Raw genomic sequence first — 17,452 nt, forward strand, 5'->3', positions numbered from 1 at the left:
AAGAATCAGAGACTCGATCTGAACCAGACTAGAGGGCCGGATGAAATGTTACAGAGGGCCGGATCTGGCCCGCGGGCCTTGACTTTGACACGTGTGATCTACGGGGTTTAGTCGAGAGGAAGATGAGAGACACTGGACCCAACAAAAGCTGCTCTTAAAGCATAATAAATAAAATTTGCTCAATGGTTCACAAGATATTTTGCTAACAGACAGAGAAACAAACACACACAGGCTAAAACCTTATTGTCTGCCTGTTGGCAGCAGTGGATAAAAACAGGAAAAGAAGTCTAGCTACTCCTATGATTTGCTGTTTCCTGGATAACTGATATGTTCCTCTAATAATGAGACACTGGAAGTTGTGGTGCAAAATAGCCTCTGATTAATGAGAAGTGCTCACTTTAAAGAAAGTACGTCTCAATACCCTGAACACAGACCAAAGTAAGGAGATATTTAAGGTGAGATGATGACTGCAGCGTGGGGTTCGTGTGCCATGGCTTGCCTTGTTGGGGTCACCTCCGAACACGCCGATGTTTCGCTGAACCCAAAGAAGAGCCGCCTGCTGGTCCAAAATCCCATAATTCCCTGCAGCTGAGGAGTGAGGATCCTGGCCCGTCACGAGGAATCCAAAGGCGCCTTCGGCCATGCATCAATTCACATGATCATAATTAACTCAGGCAGGACCTTCATTTCCTCCCAGATCCCAGATTATAAGTTCTTCATCTTTCTGTCATCATGATCTTAACCGAGTGGCTGCTCATGGCTTCCTTCAGTCTTTATACCAGCTCATATAACACAATCTGCAGACATTATCTTCTGTTTAATAAAGATTTTATCACTATATTCAAGCAAAACACAACCAGACGGTCATACCCAGCCGGTACTCCAGGTTCACAACAACAGTGTTGGTGAAGTTGCTGATGAAGCGCTCATCATACATCGGCTTGGAGGCAGAACCAGCGATGAAATCGCCGCCGTGGATCCACACCATGACAGGCAGGGGGCGCCGCTGAGGACAGCTGAGGTTCACGTCGACAGGGACGAAAACGTTGAGGTAAAGGCAGTCCTCGCTGACCTTCGGGGGACAAAAGAGAGTTCATTTCCAGCTGTTTCCTTCACTTTAAATTACTGTTTGTGTCTGATGTCAGATGTTTGGTTATCAAATAATAAAAAAACAAGCATGTTTAAATAGTTACTGTGAAGTCTAATGGTCTGAGGTGGAATTCAAACTGTCAAGGTTTTAAACCAAGAGCAGACTTCAGCCTGCCTGTGTTTAGCTGAAGAGACATTAACAGTCTGATACTACCACACCAAACTAAAACTGACTGCGTTAAAGCCTTGGTGGCCATATTAGGATAAAAAAAGAAGACTATGCTTTAATGGTTAATGTAGTTATTTAGTGAAACTGACTAAAAGCCGTTTGTGTGTTTGCAAAGGTAGCTGCCGCGGCCATCTTGAACCTTCTGTGATCTGTTAGAAGTTGAAAGGTTTGTCAGGGATTCCTGTTCACCTCAAGTTTCAGCTCGATATCTGTAAAATTAACTTTGTCCTTCAGGAAGCTGAAGAATGAAACACACAAGCAGTTGGAGTTTTGTGTCGGTTCACACAATTAATGACAACAAACTGAACCATTTCACCTTTTCACTGCCTGTGTTTGGCACAGGACACGTCAAATAACCCTCAACAGTTTCTCAGATTCTGAAGACAAGCACCTTTTATGACTTTCTTTTGATTTATGTTTGCTTTATTAGACACAAAGCCCTGATTCTAAAAGATGGTGGGAGGTCAACAAAGTACATTTGACATATCCAGGATACTTTTTGCTTATCTGGCTTAACAAGCCGTGACAATCAAATCTTGCTTTTATATCTTGTTTCATCTAGCAGACCGTCTAACAGTCACATTAGAAGCTGCTTGTCATGAACAAAACAACTGATTGGAGGATTTTATCCTCGATCCAAAAAGGCTGAAAGCAGAACAGCCGCTGCAGAAAAGAGCAGAAAGAAAGAGAGAACTGATCTATGACAGCCTGTGGGTGTTCCTGTGACCCAACCACAATCTGATGTCCTAACCAACCGTTTGACTCGTTAACGGAGGAAGTTGATGCAACACGCCACGCCGAGCTTCCTGATGAAATCTGTGTCTGACAACACTCAGGCTTCTCCCATAAAATAAAAACAAATATGAGCTCCGGACACAAACTGAAGTATAGAAGAGATGCAGCTGTGCATCGATGTGCATCGATGTGCAGCTGCTTAGTGTGATGCTCATAAACCCTCTTTACTCCTGAGTGTCTCTGAATTAAAAAACAAACTAAACACTTTAAACCAGTAAAGTGTTGTCACCAGGTTTGTTTTTTTTTAATCTGTTTTATAAAATAAAACAAAAAGTATTAATTCACTCTTTTGATGTACTGAACAGATTAACAAGAAAACATCTCCAAGATGTTGTAAAGCATGAGAATTTAAAAAATGTTGGGATGATGAGTCAAATGCAAATCAAAAACAGAATGCGGTGATTTGCAAATCTCACAAACCCGTGTTTTATTCACGACAAAACATAGTATACATGTCAAATGTTTAAACTAAGACATTTTACATTTAACTGGAGAAAAAAAGGTCATTTTGTATTTTATGGTAGCAACATATGTCAAAACATTTGGGACAGGAGCAACAAAAGGCTGTAAAAGTAAGTGTGACAAATAAGAAACGGCTGGAGGAGCATTCTGCAGCTAATTAGTTTAATTAGTGACAGATCAGTGAGAGGGTCGGGGATAAAAATAACATTTTAGAGGCTGAATCTCACAGAAGTCTGTAAACACAGCTCACTGTACCATCCACTGATGCTGCTTAAAGCTCTATCAGGCAGAGAAGAAGACCATCCAGAACCTCTGCTGTCTCCTCTGGACCAAAGAGGAGAACTGATCTGAGGTCAGATGAATGGATGGTTTCAGCCCACAGTTCAAACAGCCTGCCTCTCTGATGGTTTGGGGGTGCATTAGTGCCTACGGCGTGGGCAGCTTACACTTTAGGAAAGGCACCGTCATTAAACCCAACTGGACTTGTGTTCTGTAGCTGAAGATGTTTTGGGGAGCTTTCTCACGTCTGAACTGGAGGGTGTGGAGTTCCAAGCTTCACGCTGCATGGGATGCTCCCCAGGCTGGATTCACATGAAGATTAAACTCAATCCCTTTCCACTAGAGAGTCATTAGGGTCTTTTTTGTTGCCTGGCTCACAAAAGAGACAATTTATTAAGTGATTATTGGTATCCTTAAATTAACGCAGGTGTCTACTAAGGTCTCAGGTTTGAACTAAGCCTTCATGTTTTCATTTCAAACAGAAATATGAACATGCTTTAAAGCCACCGAGCTTCTTCGCTGTCATACACTTTGGGTCATAAACGAATGAATCAATCTAAAGTGTATATATTTTGGTACAGCTAAATGAACACACAAGGAAAAAAACACTCTGCTGCAAGCAAATTAGAAGGTTAGTTTCATGTTCCTCACCTTTTTTGGACACTCTTTGGGGTTCACTCCCCGGCAGGCCTGCACACAAGCCGCCCGGGGGAAAGAGGCGTCGTAAACCCCTGTCCATGGGCTCACAGGTCTCGGGGGCTTCCAGCGGTACGCCCCGATAGGGGGCTCTGCGTACGGTACCCCGTAAAATACATGGGCCTCGTCCACAGTGACGCCCCTGATCGGGCCGCTTTTGGTGGACACCATTGGTCCGGGAGTCTCCTCCGGGCCTGGCTTCTCCGTGGGTCTGACCGTGATGCCCGCTGGGCGCCTCAGGTTGCTCAGGAGGCGGACGGGGTCCAGTCCGCCGCCGCCTCCAGGGGAAAGCAGCACAGCTATGGCGCTCAGCAGCAGCAGGCACTGGCGGCGGCTCTCCATGTTGTCGCTCTGACGCCTCCAACGGCCGGCTGCTGGGATAAAGGATTTGACTTGAGCTGTGAGCACCGCCTGCAGCCCGAACGCTTCACGGGCCTCTCATGACTTCAATTATGGCTGGAGGCTTGTTTGATTGGCCGACTGCTGACCCTGAAAAGCCAGACAAAGACAAGAGTGATTGCAGGAGCACTAATAGAGTCCAAGTCGTCTTTGCTTTGCCTAATATTGGATAATCACAGTCACACACTCAAACTAAGTAGGTATTTGTAGGCTTCATGGGAGGGGAAAAGGGTTTGGACTTTATTTGAAACATTCCTCAAAGGAATGCATGTCACCCGCCGGGTTAGATTCAGGTCATGTTATAGTCGTTTACCCGCAGTCTCAAGTGATATTAAGAGATTTTGCTAAATTTGTTCGTGCTTGAGGCATGTGCTGAGTATGACTCTCAGCTACTGCCACACCGAATTTCAGCTCAACGCCTGTTAAACCGGCTGAGTTACAGCCATGTGTTGGCTAATGTCCCTAATCTGACTTCCAGTGGGACTACTGCTGTTTGAGGGGTGATGCTCAGCTACTACCACACCAAATTTTAGCTCAACATGTGTACATTTGGCTGAGGTAAAGCCATTTCTGTGTTTCCCAAAGTCAGTTGGTTGTGGCAACCATCTTGAATTGGGTAAACTCCAACAATTATTTGGTTCTAGATGTACATCCAATGATTTCATTAAAAGATTTTTTGCTAACAGACAGACAAACAGAGACGTTTATTGGTGGTCTTCTTCATTAGGTTAAAAGCAAATTGCAGACAGGTTTACAGTGCCACCTACTGGTCCTCTGTGGGACAACACCCCCCAGTCAGGTGTGAGAGGTCATGATGGGGTCACCCATTAACAGAAACAGTTAGGGTTACCTTTCATAAAAACATTTAGCTGTTTTCTTCTGAGAATTAACACCTCCAGACCAAACTAGAGCCTGATAATAAATTCAGGCCCATTCTCAGGAACAACGGGACGGATTTTATCAAAACTCTCAGAAAGTAATCATCAATTCAAGATGGCTGCCACAGCTAAACTCCATTAGCCCACACAAAAATGGCTCCAACTTTACAAGTTTTACTCCTGACTTGAAACTTTGCGTGGTAGTAGCTCTGTTAGCAAAATATCTCATGAACCACTGGACATCTTTTAGTGAACCCTTCAGGAAATAATCTTTGTACGCCCATCCGCAATTCAAGATGGCTGCCAAAGCCACTGACTTTATAAGACACAAAAATGGCTATATGTTAGTCAGTTTTACAGACACTGAATGAGATTCAGGACGGTGGTAGCTGAGAGTCATTCACAATACATTCTCTGAGCACCATCAGATCTCGCGAGATCTCGGAGTGTCGCGAGATCTCGTTCCTCATCGTTATAAGATTATAGATAGATTCTTAATTTTTATTGTCGTTCTTGTTCTCTGTCGTGGTCCTAAAGGACCCACTTATTCCCCAACAACACAAAGTAACGGTAGTCCTGTCCTGTGGGACACGTTGTCCTCCGGGACAGGTGAGCAGGTGAGGCACACCTGTCTCTTATTAGCAGCCGTCCTTCCCCGCCTCGCCTTCAGTCTGAAAACAACCCGCATCGCTTGGCTTGAATTTAAGAAGAAATGTAAGCTTGTTTGCGGGTTTATTGTTTATTATTTATTATTTATTGTTTTACTTCGTGTCGCGCGCTTTCAGCGAGTTAAGCAGCTGTGGATGTTTTTCAGGAACTCCTTGGAGTTTTCGTTCGTGTTTTTCATCCTGGTGCCTCATTCGTTTGGTGAGTGGATGTCAAATGTTTGGAGACAGCTGGTGAGACTCCGGAGACACCTTTAATTCACTGGTTGTCCTCACAGGACGGTGCTTCGACATGTCCTTCTCAGTCTGCTGGGTGGGCAAGGAGAACGCCCTGGACAGGTAAGAGAGGGGGGGGCATGTCTCTGGCTTTTCTTGTCCGTATGTAAAGGACAGGGACGGGGGGACATGTGTCTAACTGTTCATATTTAGTTTGAATAGGCTGAACTCACCGTTTATTAAATAAATAAATAAAAAGCCCATTAAGCATTAAAATACCAAACTTTGCATCTAGAGTCAGTTTCTTTGTCAAACAGCTGATCTGTAACAGGGCTGCTACAAAACTGTCCTAAGATTTATTTGTACATTTCAGCAGCAAGGCATTCAAAGTGCTTTACATCCTAAAACATAAATAGAATTAATTTACAGTCATAAAAACATCTTTACAGTCGTCCAAATAAAAGGAGGAGTAAACAGATTATTTTACCTGTTGGGTTAAAATAAAGTCCATTAAAATGAGTTTGCAGAGTTTATAGTATTCTGCGTCTTCAGTTCCTTCTTCTGTCCTCGTCGGTTCTTCTTGGTTGTTTGGGTTTCAAAATGTTAGTTTTGCCACGGTTCCTCTTCCTGCTACATCCTGTCGAGTCTCTGCCTCCGATCTGAGGGTCGCTGGTTCGATCCCCAGCATTTAAAACAGCTGTAGTAAGTGGGGAATATCTAATAAAAGTAATGAATTAAGGAGAGAATTAGAAACATTGGAAAAGGGCTTTTCAGAACCCGGAGCGGTCCGAAGGGATTTATGAGTCGGGGCCCATTTACTGCTCTCTCACGTTGCCTGGCAGCTCCATTTTGTTTTTGGAAACTTACTGAGGCTCCAGGTTCAGAAGATCCTAAATGATTTCCTCACCCACCACCAGAATCATGTGTTCACCTGTCGGTCTGTTAGCAAAGTATTTCATGACCTACGGGCCTTTCAGGGACCAATCGTTGGATGAACTTCTTCAACCAGCCGACCTGTGGAGTCGAGCCGTTCCAGGTTGCTGCTACGTCTAAACGAACACCTTAACTTGTACCAGTCGGCCAGATTTACAGGTGTTCAGTTAAAACTGCTGAGAGTCGAGCTAACAGAGATCGGTTTTTACCATTAACTTTTAGATGGATTTAATTAAAGCATACATCTACACCGGTTCGCCCCAATTTAAGATGGCCGCCACACCCAACTGACCGCTCCAAAAATGACTGGACTATTACTTTAAGATGAGGTGAGCCCCACGGACCGGTTCCTTATCAGACGGCCTTTAAAGGTGTGGAGGATAAATACAACAAATAAAATGAAAGTGAGGTTTTATAAAACCTAATAAAGGTAAATCCAACGTGTCCTCGCAGTGTTGTTAGCTGCGTTATCAACACGAACAACAGCCTCTCCCCCCCTGATGTTCCCTGTGTGTAAACACGCCCTTCAAAATAAGAGACTCCACAAAGAAGCTCTGAATCAGTGGAGCCCTGAGCCTGTTTCTCAGGAACCAGACGGTCCATCCAGGGCTTCCAGATGTTTGTTTTTACTGGTTCTGCTGCTTCTGGGTTTGTTTTTAGCGGGAACGGATCACATGACCACGATAAGTGTTCTGACAGCATCAACAGGGAGTCGGAGACGGACGGAGCGGAGACAATCCGGTCCCGGCCCGGGGTTTGGGGACCTCTCTATGAAAGCATTAAATGAATGAATGAAGACGAACTAAACGTCTCCTCTTCCTCCTGTCGTTCATAACTGAAGCCAAATGCTCTGTTTTGGTGACTGTCGCCATGTTTGGAGCCAGAGGCTGCACGCTGAGACAGATCTAAAAGTCCCGCCCACACACCCGTCCACACCGCTGATAGGCTGGGACGCTGTCAATCACAGAGAGACAACTAATCTCTCTCTCTCTCTCTCTCTGTATTTATGGATGTATATTGATATATTTCTTTTTTCCCTCAGGCCGAATGAAAACGTGTGGCTCAACGGCACGTCCATCCGGTCCATCATGACAGCGGGCCGGCTCGCCTCTCTGACGGTGCCTCCGGTCGTGGAGAACAGGCTGGCGCTGCAGCACAGAGGCTTCATTCAGAGGTGGACGTTCTCCATCAGCCCACGTGAGGACGGCTGCGTTCGCCTGCGTCACGATATTTGTGACGAGTGATTAACGACTTCTCTGCTTCCTTTAAGGGACCAAAGTCATTAAAATTACAGGCCGACAAAAACCTTCCGAGCGGCCAACCAACTCCACTCAGGTACAGCTGACACAGTCTTTATTTGTTTCATAGAATGAATGTTTTAATTGGATGTTTGACTGTCCCAGAGCTTCCTGAAGTCCTTGGATCCCACCGAGGTGTTTGCGTGTGAGGAAGGCACGGCGTTCCTCCACCAGGAGGAAAACTTCTTCCTCGCTGTTGGTACGGCTCCCACGCCTTCCAAGTCTGCTTTGCTTTTATTATACAAGATGGCTCCCAAAGATTGAGTTAGTCATTGCTCGTGTGTCTGTTAGCAAAATATCTCATCAGTCGTCAGATAGATGTTAACGAAACCTTCAGAAATAAATCCCAGGATGTGAATCTACAGCTGATTAACTTTTTTTCTCCTAGAGCTGATTGATTGTGAAAGATGTTTAAATTCTGCCGATGACTGTTGTAGTCAACCTTGTCTGTTAGCAAAATATCTTAGGAGTGGATTTTAATGAGACTTTACTGGATGTTCCTCCACAACTGATTAGCTTTTACAGTCAGCCTGATTAAAGATGGCGGCCACAGCCAACTGACTTTAGAAAACACTAAAATGGCAGAAATGTTGAGCTGAAACTTGGCGTGGTGGTAGCTGAGACTGATCCCCGACACGTAGTCTGAGGACTAATCAGACCCTCCAGGATTTCTCGATGTTGCGATCGCAACTATTAAATCAAGCAAACCCCGCGAAATCGCAACTTTGCCCAAAACATCGCAACTTTTTGCAACTTTAACCCAATATTTATTGTTTCTGAAGTGATTCGCCACCGTTTCTGCAGGTCTAGTCTCTTCTTTGTGGGTTTGTGTAACGTGGAATACAAAATAAGCCCAAATAACTCAGGAAGAAGACACGTGACGTCACTTCCTGTTAACATCAGAATGCCGGGAGCGTGCAGGAGCAGCGACCGAAGCCAAAATGTGCGCTAATGCTTCACATTTGCCCACAAAGATTTCAGCAAACCAGTTTCCTCCCCAGCTGCAGCTGTTTTGCACGTCCTGCAGTGTAATCATGGAACATAAACGCATCGACAAACACTTTGTGTCTGCAAAACATGTGAGGAGAGCTGCAGACCAGGGACAATCCAGAAATGCTCATGAATGTCAGCTTAGAAGCTATCAAAGTTCTCAAATAAAGCACCTTTTGAGAATGTCAATGTTTGTTGGGAATTATCTTACAAAACTAGGAAGGATTTTCGGTTTAGATATTAAAAGTTATGGTTGTTTATTGATTTTAGTAAAAAAAAATGCAACTTTTAGGTAAAAGCCCAGAGAAATCAGGCATTTTAGCCGCAACAATCATAAAAAACGCCCACGAAATCCTGGAGGGACTGACTAACGGCTCACATGGAGCATTATTTTCAACGTCTGACCAAAAACAGCTCTAACTCTGATCAATATGATTCCTTTAAGAAATTCTAGTCCTTTTTTGTTGTTTTTGATTTACATTCTGCTGCTTTCAGTGAAAATTGTAACATTTGAGTGTGGAGTTTATTTCTCTCTCTTTCCCCTGAGGGCACACTTTCCGTTTTCCCATCAAACTGGAGTCCAGGAGTACCTCGGCCCTGCTGGTCTCATGGGTGGACACAAGTCCAGACGAGCCGCACTTCCGCAGCGTGACCCTGTTCCACAGAGAGCTGGGCTCCTACAGCCCGCTGGCTGCAGACAGCACCACCCTGAAGCACCACCGCTTCACGGCTCTGCAGGCCTGCAGCAGCTATGTGGTCTGCGTGGAGACGGCGGGCAGCCACTCCTTCAGCTGCCTCTCCACCATCACCGGTAGGAAGAGGGACACCTGGAGACTGGCTTAACGGTCAGATCGAGTCTGTACAAAAAGTTACAAACGGCAACTCGTTACACAAAAATCATTCTCTCTAAGGGAGCTTGTTTGATCAAGAGAAGCTAACTATAAATGATTTCAAAATCATTCCTGTTATAGAGCCTTGTAGATGTTGAAACTATGCTACACAAACAATCTAATGAGAAGAAGAATAAAAATTAAAATGCCGTCTGAGTGATGAGGGCTGAAAGAAGCGAAAGCTGAAAGCTAAAAGCTAAAGGGACAAACTAACTAGCACCAGGCTAATAGTAATAAGAACTCTAATTTGCTGCCCTCTCTCAGATCCAGAGGTTCCCAAGCATTTGGAGGTGAGATCGTGGAACAGCAGCAGCATCACGTTGTCCTGGGACTGCCCCGAGAACCTGAAGTACTCCCTCTTCCTGCTCACCGTCTTCCACCTGGATGGAACGGGCCGGGTCACGGAGGAGGTGGAGTCGTGGCTCACGGATGACAGCCTCACCGTCACCCTGTCGGAGCTGCCGCCCTGCGTCCGGCTGAGGTTCGGCCTGCAGACCGTCTGCCAGGCGGGGCTGGAGTCCCGCTTCAGCCGGATGGTTCTGAGTGACGGCAACTCTGGTAGGTCCTGCATCTCCTCGAGTCCAGCCTCAGATCAGAGCAAAGCTGGGGGGGCAAAGGAAACCTGTAATCTCAGTTTTTCAGAAGACGGGTCCTATTATGGTAAACCTCTGAAGAAATGTTTAAAGCAACTTGAGGTCAAAGGTCAGACCTTTCTCGGTTTCTTTCTCGCCCTCAGACTACTCCAGCATCGACTCCCTGACGCTGGCAGCGTTCGGGCCCAGCAGCTACACTCTGAGCTGGCAGGTGAAGAACACCTCGTCCATCTCCATGTTCCGGGTTTACCACCAGGGGGCGCTGCAGGCCACCACGCTGCTCACCCAGTACTCTGTGGGCGGGCTGCTGCCATGTCAGACGTACCAAGCCAAGGTGGAGGCGCTGTGTGGGGACAACGTGCTCATGAGCGTGAGGAAGGTCACCGCACACACAGGTGACACACAACCAGCGCAGAAACTCCTCTCCAGGTCATTTCAGAGCAATCCCATAAACCTGCTTCCACCTCTCTGCACAGTGACTACCCGTCTCGTTAAGAGTCCTGTCAGGGTGTGTGGTTACCGTGGCGACCAGCTTGAACCCTTCTCTTTAAAATGTGTTAGTTTAAGGTGATGACAAAAGGAAAGCATCGGCTCGCTTCAGACGGGTTCTAATTAACAAAGAAGCTGATGTGCGCCTCGTTAACTCGTCAGTTTGTCTGGATTTGTTCCGACGGTCCAAGACCCCTTTTCCTTTTTTAATGTGGCGTTCATCACCTCTGTGTGCCCGAGTCGGGGTGCTGATAATGTTTTAGCCTCTGTGTGTCTGTTGGGTTAGCAAAATATCTCACGCTCCAATAAATGGATTGAATGAAACTCAACCCAATTTAAGATGGACGCCACAGCCAACCAATCTCAGAAAGACGATGACACGGCGAGTTTGTCAAATTTGGTGGTGGTGGGATGAAACCCACTGGATGGATTTGAATGGAAAGTAATTATTAGCTGTGATGTAATTCACAGCTAACACAGGAATGACTCAGCCCAGTCCTGAGTGTCTCTCATGCTGTGCGTTCAGGACCTGGCGGTGTGTCCGAGCTCCGGTACCGCTCCAATGACTCCACCGTGGTGTGGACGCCCAGCGTCCCCAACCAGCCAGCTGTGGCCTTCGTCTACGAGCTGTCCCTGCGGAACGGGTCGACCGTCGAGACGAGCCGTGTGTCCAACATGGAGCTGCCCCTCCCATGGCTGCAGCCTGGCAGGTCCTACATCCTGAAGGTGTGGGCGGAGTGCGACGGCCAGCGGCGCTCCGTACCGTCCCAGCTCAGTTTCAAAGGAGCCAACTTATCCGTTGAGATCCACGTGAGAGCCGCTGAGCCTCCTCAGAACCCGGGTGAGTCGGAGACACCGCAGACCAGTCTGGAAGGGTCGTCTTTGGTATGAATCTTAGACGGTTCTGTTTGGTGGGTTCTGCAGGGCCACAGTTGGACTTCGACAACGTAGCCCTGATGATGGTGGTGCCCTGGTCTCTGCCTGAAGATGTCCAAGATGACTCGTCAGAATCGAGCAGTAAAATGAAGCAGATTTTTAAAAATAAGGTGGGAAAGTTTGCTGTTAAACTCATTACAGGAGTCATCAGGGTATAATAAATATAAACTCACAGGACAGAAAGTTAGATTTCACGTGTTTCTGTTACCAAAGTATCTCCTGAAAACTGGATGATTTAAGATGGCTGCCACATCCAACCAGCCTTAAAAAGCACAATATTAGATATTGACCTAAAGTGTGGTGTGGAAGAAGCTTGAACTGACCCCAACTTGGATTAAAGTTTCACCGTTAAATAATTCAAGTCGACTCTTGTTAGCAAAATATTCCCAGATTTTATCAGGAAAGTCCCATTAAGATAAATTCAAAAAAAGTTAAAAAACAAATGGATGACTGAGAATCTACACCACCATTAAGATAAGATTCTTCTTCCACGAAGTCCTATTCAAGATGGCAGCATAATACAAACCTAAAAGTCACATTTACACAATTCTAAAAGAAATAAAATGAAGTAAAATGAGAAAGGTATGTGGAATAAAACTACCAGCTTTCTAACAGAAACAGGTCCAAGTTTTAGTGCAGGTTTTAAATGTGACAGGAGGGAATCATCTGGAATAATGTCTCAACCACCATCAGCCTTCAGAGTTTGGGGCACAAAAGGAAAAAGCAGTTTTCTGAAGTTCAGATGGAGCCTGGAGACGGATTTGGAGAATATTTGAAGAGGACCTGGAGTATGATGAGCTGTGATCAGATGGATTCCCTGTAGTTTAGTTTAGTTCCATCCTGAGTCATGCAGGGAGCCATGAAGAGAGCATTTCATGCATTTCATATATCCTCACTCTGCTGCTGCAACCATTACAGCAGTTTTCTTTCTGGCTGCGAAGGGAAATCCTCAATTTCAAACGACATAAAAATTCCAATTTATGTGAAAGCTTTTTTTTTTTACCCCAATAATTTCTCAACACAGACATTAAAGGTCAGCTTTTCATCAAGCCTCGAGATATTCATATAAAGTAACTCTTTATCCTGGTGTCACAAAAGAGTGGTCAGCTTATTGGAGTTAAGAACTAATTTAATCTGATTTTAGTTCAGACCTAATTTTAGCTGCAAAGTTGATCCTGCAAACGTAGAAGTTCAACAGCCTGATGTAGAGGGGGTGCTGCTGTATAAATGACTACATCGTCTGCATTTAAATGGGTTTTAGATTTAGTCCGAATGAATTTATAAGGACTGAGATGAAGGCCCTGTTTACACGAGAATGATCTCTGTGGTGAAGCAACAAGGAAAAACATGGATATAGCTGTGCTCACTGACTCTGCTAGAAGGAAGAAATGGTGAACTGTCACAACAAATAAAGCCCAGCACACTTGTGTTTGTGGCCTTTTAGCTGCAGGAGCTGTTGAAGGACTTCGACCAGCCCGTCCGCGTTCAGCTGGACTCCTTCGAACCTGCAGACGAGCCCAGTAGAACTCGGGTTCTGTTTCGGTCTTTTGATGGCAGTAACAAAGACGACCTTGTTCTGCCGATTGACGATCAGCTCAATCACATCAGCGTCCTGAACCCCCCCAACATCGCCGTGAGGAACAGCATCATACACTGGGAAGGTAAGCAGTTCGCCGTCATTCTGTTTCTAATCTGGCTGGAAGGATTAATTTTCCGTTTTATCCTCAGGTCCAGACGTGTGTGTTTCCCAGCAGCCTGTGTGTCCTCCTCATTCTCTGTGCATCAACACTCTGGGCTCACACATGTGTGTTTGCCAGCGGGGTTACTATGATGTAAGCTCTGTCATAGACCCCGCTTCAGCTTCCCGTCCACTCTGCAAAGGTACGGTGCCCCTCCTTCTTTAATAGTGCCACCAAATTATACTTACAGACCTTCTGCTTCTCTCTTTCTGTGGGCGTCACATAAAAGGCCACAGATCTAACTAATAACAGTTTGTAGCACAGATCTAATGAAATATCATGTTGGAAAAGCAGATAATGGAACGCTGGCCTTAAGGAAAACTGCTCTTACCTGAATTTTAATTTTAAAAATGGTGTCAAGCTACCATTGATTTCAAACTTTGACTAAAAGCAGTCAAAGTCAAAGCAGCCTTTCTGACAGATGTTCAAGCTGCAAACGGAGGCAGAACGAGAGTGAACAAATGATTTCCCTCAGTCTCGTAGTGTAGCTGCTGCATTCAGAAAGGCTCGGTCACAAACTGGATTTTCTGACAGACCTTCTGCGTTCATCACGCTGCTACATGAGCAGTCATGCTTGCATGAAGGTCCACTGACCAGGACAGGTTCTTTTTAGCTTTTATTGGCTTCAGGTGGTGTTTTGTGGTATCTGTTGTAGACTGCTCTTTGAAAGGCCTCAGTTTGGAGAAACAAGAACGTAACCGTGGTCCCATTTGGACTTGTCTTCAAACAGATAAAGGTCTTTTCAACCAGTGCCTGGACAAGGTGATGACTGGGGGAATAGCCAAGTCTTACCTGACTTCTCTGTTCGGGGGGAGCGTGGAGGTGAAGCTGAACGATGGCCGGTGTTCTGTGAACGACAGCGAGCTGTTGTACTACTTCAACACGCCGCGAAGGTCGTCCGAGTGTGGGACCGAGTCTCAGGTGAGGACCCGCGTTCACAGGTGACCCGTTCTGTTTCTGAACGCTTGTGAGCAAACGTATGTGTGTGTATTCCAGGTGAACGACACTCACATTCTGCTTCAGAACACCCTGATGGTCAGTCTGACCAAAGAGCACAGAATCACTCGACGGGACCTCAGGGTGGTTTGGAAGTGCATCTACCCGCGACGATATGTCCGCAATACTCAAGTAGTTGCTAATATGGAATGGTGAGACACATCAGGCTCTCGGGATCAGAATCTATATTTGTGTTGAGAAGAAAAAATAACACGTAGTTTTTGTTTGGATGCAGGCTTTCCTCAGTAACCGTGGTAGAGTTTAACTCCTCGCTGCTGCTGGGTCTAGCCATGACGCTGTACACGGATGAGTCCTACACTTCCAGATACTCCGATGTGATAGAGCTGGGATTTGAGGACAGCCTGTTCTTCCAGGTGGCTCTGCAGAGCAACGGCTCCTTCGCCTCAGACGTGCTGCTGCAGGTGGAGTCCTGCTGGGCCACCGAGAGCCCCGACCCATCAGATACCGTCCAGGCAGCTTTTCTTCAGGAGGGGTATTTTAAAGACAGGAACCTGCCGAGGACTTTAGGGCCTTGGAAGTGTCTTCACGGTCCTAGAACTTCTCCGTGTTTTGTCACCTTACAGCCACAAACCTCAACTTTTTACAGGGTTGTCAGAAGTTTTGAGACTGGGGCGGAGGTTCTTGACTTGAAACATCCAGTCGGGTCAGATCAGAACAGTCCAAAGTTCAAACCAGAGTCTGTGGCAGGACCTGAAATCTGCTGAGCTGCAGCTGAATCGTCCAAAAATTCAGTCTCTTGATGTGCAAAGCTGTGAGAGGCAGAGCCCACAAGCCTCACAGCTGGAACTGCAGTAAAAGGTGGTCCTGGTAAAAAACTGTAAGCTACCTGGTGTTAATTCCTGTAAAGTTTGTGGTTGTAATGTGACAAAGGGTGAAGTTTAGGGGTGTGAAGACTTGATGTTGGTGTCCATCAGTCAGATGTGGCCTGTGTCAGAGCTGCCTGAAACCTCCACCATATGAACTTCACAGATGGAATATTCACTTAATGCCAGGCGGTCCTGCAGAGACAGTCAGATGTTTTTCACTTCACCCGTCAGTGGTCATATTCTTATGGCTGATTAAACTACGGCTTGAACACTACTTCTAATGCGTGATTAAAAAATTAGAGTTAGACTGCTTGAATTGATTGTTTTCCCCTCCAGCTGTCCTCTCGATGACACGTTCCACTGGCTCTCCGTTAATGGTGGAGCACAGAGAAGCTGGTTTTCTGTCCAGATGTTCCGCATGCCCAAAGGGCTGCCCCTGTACTTCCACTGCTTGACCAACATCTGTGGGCACCATGAAGCGTGCACAAAGGTAAAATAAGACCTTAGTAGACTCTGTGCTCTGCAACTGATGTCACGGCTGATAAGACACCAACTATTGCTAATTGTTATTTTAACTGCCAGCTCAGACATGTTTCTGCTGTAAAGGAAGTCTGAGCCACAGAGCATCAAAGAGGCCGTTTTATTTTTTGTTTCGCCAAATTCCCATTGATCTTCATCCTGTTTTTTTTCCTGATTTTTGTTCATTTTGCCTAAAGGTCGTAGCAAACTATTCCTGATCAAGTCGCCTGTTTATAATTTGTTTTTGTTCAAAACTGCACGAGATGCAGGATGAACATTTTGAACAGGATAATATAGGTGTTTCAACCCTTAATAAATAGTATAACAAAATCTATAAAGCAATATAGTAAAATATGTTTGAAACTATCAAAGTGTTTTTGAATAAAAATAACTAAATGGTTGACCCTTATTTTGACACAGAACTGCAGCAGCCAGCAGCGCCTCAAACGGTCGGTCAGAAAAGGGAAACCAGCAGCTGTGGTGTCAGCTGGCCCGCTGACGGTCAGCACGAGGGGGAAGTCGGTCCGTCCATCTTACTGTGAGTTCATCACAGAGCAGCAGCTCCACCCGACTCCGACGAGCTGCAGGAACGGCATCCTTGAAGCCACAGGTGTCAGACTCCGCTCCTCGGGGGCCGCTCTATTGCAGGTTTTAGACGTGTTCTTGATTTAAATGGACGACTTGTTGCCGTGCTCCTGGAGAAGCTGATGATTCGGTGAGGAGGTGATTAAACCATTTGAATCAGGTGTGTTGGAGCAGAAACACCTAAAACCTGCAGGACAGCGGCCCTCGAGGCCTGGAGTCTGACCCCCCTGCTTTAAGCTATCACTGTTTGAAATTTGCTGATTAGAATAAAATCATCAAAGTCAGGCACATCCTAACACTGGTAACTACTAATACAGACGTTCTGACGATAGGAGGCATTCGGAGAATAACCTCTTTCATTTCTTTTCAGGGACAGAGCACCCAAGCGTGATTGGGATTGTCGCCACGTCTGTGAGCTTTCTGGGGATGATTGTGCTCGCCGTGTGTGCAGTTAAGGCCGTGATGAAGTATTATGAGCAGCTACGGCTGCAATAAACTTTGGAACAGCATCTGGGAGTCTGTGATGTCTGCTATACATGAAACCTTTTCAGCAGATTGGTGCAACATAAAGTTAAATTAATGTCATTTATTCTTAGGACACTTTTATTTGACTCTTTATACCTCCCCAAAAAGGAGAAACCAGAACCAGGGTGGGGACACGACAGTAGCAACTGGTCCAGGTGTAGTTTCTTTGGGAAGACGGTCAGAAACACACTTTAATAATAGAAGTGATTACTCTCTCTGTGCTCCATGTTTGTTTGTAAAGACAGCAGCAGAGTGAGGAAATGTGGACAGTTTGTTTTCCAGCAGCAGAACTAAAGGACAGATCAGGAAACCCAAGCCAACCCTAACTATAGGATTTATCAAAAGGGAAAACTTTAAGCCTTGTCAGAAACATGGAACTATAAGATCTTTAATATAAGATGGAGCTCTCATTAGAACTCTGCAG

The 17,452-nt window shown here is 45.7% G+C and overlaps 2 protein-coding genes across 2 annotated transcripts in view; one reads left to right on the forward strand and one right to left on the reverse strand.

The window, feature by feature from the left end:
• LOC108249375 (cAMP-regulated D2 protein) overlaps nucleotides 1–6,324 on the reverse strand; it is a 12,742-nt gene extending 6,418 nt beyond the window's left edge. The window contains exons 1-4 of the mRNA XM_017438734.3: nucleotides 6,196–6,324; nucleotides 3,506–4,039; nucleotides 871–1,072; nucleotides 500–633 (exon numbers count right to left, since the gene is read on the reverse strand). Coding sequence (XP_017294223.1) covers nucleotides 500–633; nucleotides 871–1,072; nucleotides 3,506–3,892 — 723 coding nt within the window. The 5' untranslated portion in view covers nucleotides 3,893–4,039; nucleotides 6,196–6,324. The remainder of the gene's footprint in view (nucleotides 1–499; nucleotides 634–870; nucleotides 1,073–3,505; nucleotides 4,040–6,195) is intronic.
• LOC108249374 lies at nucleotides 5,333–17,013 on the forward strand. Its single transcript, XM_025002135.2, has 19 exons — nucleotides 5,333–5,541; nucleotides 5,642–5,694; nucleotides 5,771–5,831; nucleotides 7,684–7,838; nucleotides 7,912–7,976; nucleotides 8,045–8,138; nucleotides 9,477–9,740; nucleotides 10,084–10,377; nucleotides 10,556–10,807; nucleotides 11,428–11,742; nucleotides 11,826–11,947; nucleotides 13,282–13,498; nucleotides 13,566–13,718; nucleotides 14,307–14,497; nucleotides 14,573–14,724; nucleotides 14,808–15,065; nucleotides 15,736–15,889; nucleotides 16,339–16,456; nucleotides 16,874–17,013. Coding segments are annotated over exons 1-19 (3,045 nt in total). The 5' UTR covers nucleotides 5,333–5,539; the 3' UTR covers nucleotides 16,999–17,013.
• Nucleotides 17,014–17,452: the final 439 nt, after the last annotated feature.

Source organism: Kryptolebias marmoratus, linkage group LG1, assembly GCF_001649575.2.
Source record: "Kryptolebias marmoratus isolate JLee-2015 linkage group LG1, ASM164957v2, whole genome shotgun sequence".
NCBI lineage: Eukaryota > Metazoa > Chordata > Actinopteri > Cyprinodontiformes > Rivulidae > Kryptolebias > Kryptolebias marmoratus.